Source organism: Geospiza fortis, unplaced genomic scaffold (genome assembly GCF_000277835.1).
Source record: "Geospiza fortis unplaced genomic scaffold, GeoFor_1.0 scaffold396, whole genome shotgun sequence".
NCBI lineage: Eukaryota > Metazoa > Chordata > Aves > Passeriformes > Thraupidae > Geospiza > Geospiza fortis.
In genome coordinates, this window is record NW_005054345.1 from 1491957 (window position 1) to 1499824 (window position 7868).

A 7868-nucleotide genomic window follows, 5' to 3' on the forward strand; every position below is an offset into this window, starting at 1 on the left:
GTCCCTCTCGCAGCCGAGCTGGTGGTGGACAAGGCCATGGAGCTGAAGTACGTGGGGGGCGTCTATGGAGGCAACATTAAACCCACGCCCTTCTTGTGCCTGACGCTGAAGATGCTGCAGATCCAGCCCGAGAAGGACATCATCGTGGAGTTCATAAAAAACGAAGACTTCAAGTAAGTTGTAGAGTGGTTTTTTTCCCTTGTTGAGGTTGTTGTACCGAGGGGAAGTGCTCAAAACAGCCAGGGAAACCTCAGTGCAGGGTTTAGCTCTCAGTGTGCCCTGATAAACTGGGCTTGCTCAAAACCAAGCTTTTCTTCTTGCTTTTAAGACTGCTCTCCTTGTCACCTGGCCTGTTGGAAGGGCTCATCTTTATGACATGTGCTCTCTGGGATAATAAACCTCTGCCTGAAGTATTTGGAATGACCTGCATTAAGGCATTCATGTTAATCTGCTTTTTGTTCAGTATTTTTTCCCATCTTTGTTAGTGATAATGCCTCCTTACAGACATTGTGTATGTAAAGTGTATTATGGTTTTGATATTACCAAGGAAGTGATGGAGCAAATCTAAATGGTTGTGTATTCTGGCCACTGATTTTCCTCAGAAACTTGTGGGAAAAAACTCTTTTTTATCCAAACTGCCAAGTGTTCAGGAAGCTGAGATCCATGGAAAGGTTTCCTTTCCAGGTATGTCCGAATGCTTGGAGCACTGTACATGAGGCTGACAGGCACTGCCATCGACTGCTACAAGTACCTGGAACCGCTGTACAACGACTATCGGAAAATTAAAAGTCAGAACAGGAATGGGGGTAAACACTCTTATGTCTATTTAGCAATATAAATCTTGAAAATTGTGGCATCACCTGTTGAAATAAGTTGTCTGAAGCATTTCACCTTTACTTTAGCCTCTAGTGTTAATTTTGTCTTTTAAATGCTACTTTTTACCCCCAGAATTTGAGCTGATGCACGTGGATGAATTTATTGATGAGCTACTCCATGAGGAACGTGTTTGTGACATCATCCTGCCTCGACTGCAGGTTGGAAATGTAGATGGTTATGGAATTCCTGACTGCACCGAGTCCAGTAGCTGGATTGGCTGCTGGCTTGTTGAGCAAGCTATGGCTGCCTCCTTAGGTGTTTGTTCTTACTTGGGTTATGTTGAACAAAATTGCAATTCCTTCTAGAAACGCTATGTTCTGGAAGAAGCTGAGCAACTTGAGCCTCGTGTTAGTGCTCTGGAGGAAGACATGGATGATGTAGAATCTAGTGAGGAGGAGGAAGAAGAAGATGAAAAGGTTGGTGAATTGTTTGATGAACTGTATTGGAAGTGAATAGTTGAAGCTGAATCCCTTTAGGACACTTCATAGCCTATGACAGATATTTGAGGGGAGGCACCAGCAGGCTGCTGGCAACTCTTACCTCCCTTCATAGCATATTTTCATATAAGGAGCTTGTGAGGACTTGGACCCTGAAGCAACTCTCAGGTCGCCATGTTTTCCTGTCTCTTGAATTCCACAAATCTGTGTCTGCTCTTTGTTAAGCTTATTTAGAACAACTGATTTATATGCCTATGTAATGGAGAGGACTAAAGGTAATGATGGAAGGTCCTGTGGCCATCAGTCAGTGCTGCTGTACTTTTTCAAAACCAACACTATGAGAAGTGGCTGTTTGATTTCCAGTTGGCAGTTTTGGGCAGCACTGCTCACTCCTGAATAAGAAACACTTGGGGATGGGGAAGCTTGGCTGCCTGACTTTTGCAATTTATATTCATAGTTCAGAAGTCTTTATTGATAGTATAAAACCTTGCTGAACCAGGACTTAGAGATCCTCCCCCCCTTGTTTACAGCTGGAACGGATCCCATCTCCTGACCACCGCAGAAGGGGCTACAGGGACCTGGACAAGCCGCGCAGATCTCCGGTGGTGCGCTACCGGCGGAGCCGCAGCAGGGCCCCGAGGAGGTGAGGGGACTCTTCCTTCAGCAGTATTGTCACCTGTTGTGCTGCAGAGAGCTGGAGCACAGCAGTGAAGGTGGCAGTTCAGCCAGAACTCTGACACCTCCCAGTTCCTTTAGCACTTCCTGAAGTGAGGATTTGCAGTGCACAGCCACTGCAACCCCTCTGCCTGTTTCTCCAGTCATTCTCTAACTCTTGAACTTTTTGGCCAACTTCAGCTAAATTTGACAATACAATGAAGATGTTAAGGAGAACCAGGTGCTTTGTTTTCATGTAAGCCAGAGGCTGCAAAGAACATTGCTCTATTAATTGCTCTTAGTGATATTAAACCAGAAAAAATTCATCACTAAACTCTTGCTCACTGCATGGTCCAGTCCTAAGCACTTATAGGAAGTAAAAGCCCTGGTGTTGTTGCTGAAGATGTGGGAAATGAGATGGCTGTTCTGATGATGATTTTCTGCTTTTCTCCCCCAACTGCAGGCGCAGCCGCTCTCCAAAGAGAAGAAGGTACTCTTTAATTCTGTTACTTAGGTGAGCAATGTGCATTTGTGGTACAGCTCTCTTAGAAGCTGCCTTTCCCTCAGCCCATCACCGCGCCGCGAGCGGCATCGCAGCAAGAGCCCGAGACGGCACCGGAGCAGATCCCGGGAGAGGCGCCACAGATCGAGATCTAAATCTCCAGGTACTTCTGCCACTTGAGAATCACTCTAGCAAGTCTTTATCAGCAGCACATCCAGTGCAAGATAAATCTGTGTCACCATATCGAGATGGTAGCACAGGTGTTAAATGTGGCTGATAAAACTGCTGCTCACATAAAAGCAGAGCTGGGGAACTCCTTTAATGGCTGCAAAATTGTTTTGAGTAAGTTTTCAGATACCTGCCAGGAAGTTAATTTGAGTGCTTGGTTAAAGCTAGGGTTGTTCTGGCAATATCTAGAACACTTGGTCACTAGAAGCAGATTGCATTAGCAAAACAACGAAGAATTCCAGTGGCAATGAAAATAACTTGCCTTTTTATCCCACAGGGCATCACCGTAGTCACAGACACAGAAGTCATTCCAAATCACCTGAAAGGTAAAGGCTTAGCTTATTTCTGAAGTGCAATTTGGGAATTAAAGATAGGTTTTCCAGTATTGGCTTTTTGTTTTCTCTGTTTCAGATCTAAGAAAAGTCACAAAAAGAGTCGGCGAGGGAATGAATAAGAAACAAAACCCAGCCCACCGTTCAAGGACCTTGAGCTGCAGTCTGATGCTGTCCTGTTTGCTCCACAGGACAGCTGGCTCTGTACTGGCTGCTTTAGCAGTCCCTTTCTTTTATGATCTTTCTCATTTTGTTGTCTTGAATTTTTTTATTAAAGGTAAGCTAAGGATACTTTTTATGTAGTTAGTTACTCATCCTTGTGATAGAATTTGAAGGTTGTTTTTTAATTGTTTTTCTTGAAGCCTGTAAAAACTTAAAGAAGAGCAATAAAAAAAGGAAGGTTTGTCTTTAAAGGCTCCTGGCTGTTTCCTTCATAGTAATTTGTTGAGATGTCCCCTGGTTGAAGCTGGCATCATTCTCTAATCAGGGCCTTGTTTTGTCAAACTGTCCCTGCAGTCAGGTGCCAAAGGAAGTCTGTATTCAGTCACAAACACTGTAGGGCTCCCAGCCCTGGCCTCTCAGAGCTCCAGTACAGGAGAGGAAGCAAGGCTGTCACAGCCCAGTGTGTTTACTAGAAGCTCACTTGACAGTGCTCTCCAACACGTGGTCATCAGTGGGTGCTTTGTAAAAATCTCCCTTCAGTGTCATCTGCTGCTGGTGGTGATGCCATCAGAGAGTTCAGAAGGTTAAAGTAGTACAAAGCACTACTTAATTCTTCTGGAGTAGGTTCAATATATTTAAAGACAACACACCACTACTTTGAGCACAGTTTGTGGCCTCCCTGTGACTGGGAAGAGAATTTGACACCATGATGATGATGTTCAGCTCTACCTTCTCGGAGTCAAGTTAGTTTTTTAAATTTAGAATAATTAAGCTCTTACTGAAGATAGAATTCTCCTCCTACATTTGAAATCAGTTGTGTTAAGCCCTTGTGTACCATGTCTTTATTCCTGGCCCTTCTTCAGGAGCAGGGACAGGCAGGTTTGGCCCTGAACTCTGCATTTAGGGCTTCAGGATTCTCATACTGCCCTGGGAGTGCTGTCAGCACAAATAAGTGTGCCTAGGGAATTTATGGAAAGCCCTCTTTAAAAACTGCTTCCCAGTACAGCCTAATTTTTCTACGGTATTTGCATATGATTTTGCAAAGCTGATAAACAGAAAAGCAGGTGTGCTCTTCCTTCAAGTGTAACATCCACATGGGCTGTCAACAGCACATGCAACACCAGCATGGAAAAAAGCAGGTCTGGTGCTTGTATCACTTATATCTTTCCAAGATATCCACATTAAAGCCATTTCTGTTATTCCCATTAGAGCAAGCATGCATACAAATAGAAAAGAGGAAAAAATCTTGTGTCCTTTTTTTGCAGTTTTATTTTTCTTTTTAAAAAGTTTTTTGGCACTACATAGTTCTGTAAAGAATAGAAGTGACAAATTTTTAAACACATGAAATCCCCTTCTAATTTTATTTTTTTTTAGAACAATATATATAAAGTCTGAAGCAACCAAAGTATGAATACAGCTAATAGAAAATAAAGAACTTAATTTTAAAAATTCTCTCTCTTTACAGTTTATCAAGATAAAACAAAACACAATTCCCCTTAAAAATAGGGTAATAAAATAGATGAAATTTGTATCACTCAGTTTTGTGATACTAGTAAAAACTATAGTTCATATCTATGTACAAATGATACAGTTTAAAAACAGTCTTAAATAATCTTGTATCTAAACATGTTGCATTAAGATTTTAAATCAGAACCTGAATTTCTTCCTCCCCTCCCCCCACCCACCCACAATCCCATCCAATTTCACTTTTTCTGTTGAATGTAATTCAGATTCAAGTGTGGGTGTCCTTGAGACAGAAGTGAGAACCGCTGGTTACTCTGCATCAGTGGACCAGCTGAAAGAAAATGGATTACAATTACTTCAGCAAATCACATATTTAACACTGCTTGGCTATATTCAGTGTACTAATCTAAATTAGAAATAAAGCCATTTACTAGACTGACACAAATGTTATCTGTACAGCTAACCCCTTTAATGGGACAATGTAGAATTACTTTAATCCTATCTCCAAAATTCCCTAACAATCACAAACACATTATTTTGTTGCATTACTTCAGTTATTTAACAAAAGTAATTGCAGGATTTTAAGTAAATTCAGTTTTCACTTGGAAACCCTGCTAGAGCCAATAGATTAGATTTTGAAAAAGGATTTGGTGGCCATATCTCTCATTTTACACCAGGTGACCCCCAGCAACACAGAAGCTGCACATCCTCCAAGTCAAATTTGAGCATTTTTTCTCTGGTAGTGGAGGTCTTTTTCCTACAGCCTTTCCCCATCCTGCCAGATGCTGAACACTTTCACCTTCCATAAACAGCAGAGTTGAAATCAAGTCAGTCTTTTCCAGTTCCTTGATGAACTGAGCCTGACCTAACTTTGCAGTCAGTGCTGCTCTGACTGTGGATGGGCTGGACTGAACCTCCAGAGGCCCCTTCCAACCTCAATTATTCTATGGTCTTGCAAGTTTTTATCTATGTAAGTCATTCCACATAGCAAGGTACAAAAGCCAAATAAAATGAATTACAACAAATCTGAACACACTCATGGGCCAATCATCTTAACCTCTACTGAAGCAGAGGCAGCTCCAGGTGAGCCAGCAGCAGCAAAGAGGAAGAGGCTGGTAGTGCAACAGGCTGCACACTGGCTCAGATTTCAGAATTTTATTTTAACCCTTCCCTCCCACAAAGACTTTCATTCATCCACAGAGGAATCTGAAGTGCTGATTTGACTCTGGGATTCGTTAATTTTTCCAGGGGTCCTACGAGTGACACATGATTACTTGGCTTTTAAAGCCTTTGAGACAGTACAGAGACATGGAGCATGAGCTGTTGATTCACATACTGGTTCTAGTACCTTGAGGGTAGAAAGGTTTGTTCGGTGGGTAGCTGGCATTTCCCTGCTGCATGTAGTTCTGAGGCATATTGTAAGGCCACGCTCCTCGGAGGAGAGGAAAATGGGTAGGGGTCCCATGGTCCCAAGGGACAGAAGGAGGGTTCATTTTACCAAACTGTCCTTGGAAACCCTGATCTATTTTTCAATTGAAAGGGAAAAGCACATTGCAAGTTGAAATAATTAAACAGTAAGTCACAAATACAATTTACATCTTAAATAACAGTTTGCAGGGGACTTAATGTGATCAGTCTGATGTGCTACTTCTTTTAAGATTTATTATAGATCACTAAAAATTACGACCTAAATTACTTGATTATTCACTATAATAGAATTATTGGGAAGAGAGAGGATGAATCAACATTAAAATCAAGAGCTATGATTTCACCATTTTTATGACTTCTTCATGATGAAAAATACAAGGTCTGAACAATATTCAGAACTACTGTCTGATCCCACACAAATACCCACTATCACTGACAGAGATGTGACAGGAAAACTATTATCCTACTGCAAGAAATAATTCTCAGGTGTACACTGGAATTCCACTAATACTTACATGCTTAAGAAACTTGCTATCTAGATCACTGTTAAAATTATTTTTTTAGACAGACTTAAAAAATTATTTTTAGAGAGAAAAATATAAACTTTGGAAATAAATATACAAATAGTAAAACTACTCCATTTACAATTCTGATATCACTGCAACATTTAGGATGAGAAATCAAGCATCCAAGGAGGCAGGACCCACAACATGAGGCACAGCTTTTGAGTATGCATGAAAAAGAATTGTCTTGATAATTCTGATGATCCTACTTCTGATCAGCTGTCTACTGAAAAGAAAATTAAAGTAGCTCCTTTCAAGTCAAGGTTATGTGAGCCAGGACAAAGTTTCCTCAAACTTACTGTTGTCAAATTGTCCTGAGGATGTATGAAACCATGCTTCAAACAGATAGGAGACAGCTCATCTCTACTGTGCATTCACCTTAATGGCATCTAAGCCAAAAAGGAAATATAACTTATTCCATTTCAAAGAGGAAAATTACTATGATTGGGAACTAGGAAAAGGGGTGTGATGAGGTTGGAAATTGATGGAAGATGAGGGATGGGAAAAAAAATACTGTGACTGACAGCACATGGAGAAGGAATTAGAATTTATGGAGCATGTCTGAAAGAAGGCAGCTACCTTAGTAAGGACATGTGGATTGGAAGGAGCTGCTTGAGGGAAAGACAAAGCTGGAGAAGGGGACAGACGAGAAGATCCAAAATGGAGAGGTAGGGACAGAGCACACTGGAGACATAGAAAACACACGGGAAGAAGTTCCTGTATCCTTTAAAATATATTCCCCACAAAGCTTTAAATAGAAAATCATGTATCTCCAGCACCTTATGTTTGAAGCTTACTGGTCAATTATTCCTCATCTAAAACAGTAGACTCAACTGAAAATCTACTGTTACTGACAATCACATTATTAGTGCAGAGAAAGGCTGGGCAGGAGATTCAGAATTTCCATCTTAGGATGAACAACTGCACCAGTACATTATATTATGCATTTATTTTTTTAAACAGGAGGACTTACACACTCAGAATAAATCAGAAGACCACCACCATGATTAATGATGTAAAGGTTAACAGTTAAAATTTAGGGGCTGCCACAGTTCATGTTGCAGAGAAAACTGAATGGGCTTTAATCATTATATACTGCTTTTTCTCAGCCTCAAACATACCAATGTTTGCTATGAGGCAAGAGGCTGTTGCCCACTTGTCACAGGAAAATGTAATGTCAGGAAACAACACCAAGATTATGGAAGTTAAGTGTGGCACAGCA

At 41.1% G+C, this 7868-nt stretch overlaps 2 protein-coding genes across 3 annotated transcripts in view; one reads left to right on the forward strand and one right to left on the reverse strand.

Annotated features, from left to right (window-relative positions):
- Positions 1–9: 9 nt before the first annotated feature.
- PRPF38A (pre-mRNA processing factor 38A) lies at positions 10–3442 on the forward strand. Its single transcript, XM_031058593.1, has 9 exons — positions 10–173; positions 685–806; positions 949–1034; positions 1182–1292; positions 1844–1956; positions 2431–2457; positions 2535–2632; positions 2975–3023; positions 3109–3442. Exons 1-9 carry the CDS (start codon positions 37–39, stop codon positions 3149–3151), a joined length of 786 nt encoding a protein of 261 aa, XP_030914453.1. The 5' UTR covers positions 10–36; the 3' UTR covers positions 3152–3442.
- A 995-nt stretch (positions 3443–4437) lies between these two features.
- Positions 4438–7868, reverse strand: part of TUT4 (terminal uridylyl transferase 4) — a 36181-nt gene continuing 32750 nt past the window's right edge. The window contains exons 28-29 of one of the 2 annotated variants that reach the window (XM_014307832.2): positions 6004–6177; positions 4438–4986 (exon numbers count right to left, since the gene is read on the reverse strand). In XM_014307832.2, coding sequence (XP_014163307.1) covers positions 4895–4986; positions 6004–6177 — 266 coding nt within the window. In that variant the 3' untranslated portion in view covers positions 4438–4894. The remainder of the gene's footprint in view (positions 4987–6003; positions 6178–7868) is intronic. The other variant, XM_031058577.1, reaches the window with a different exon arrangement.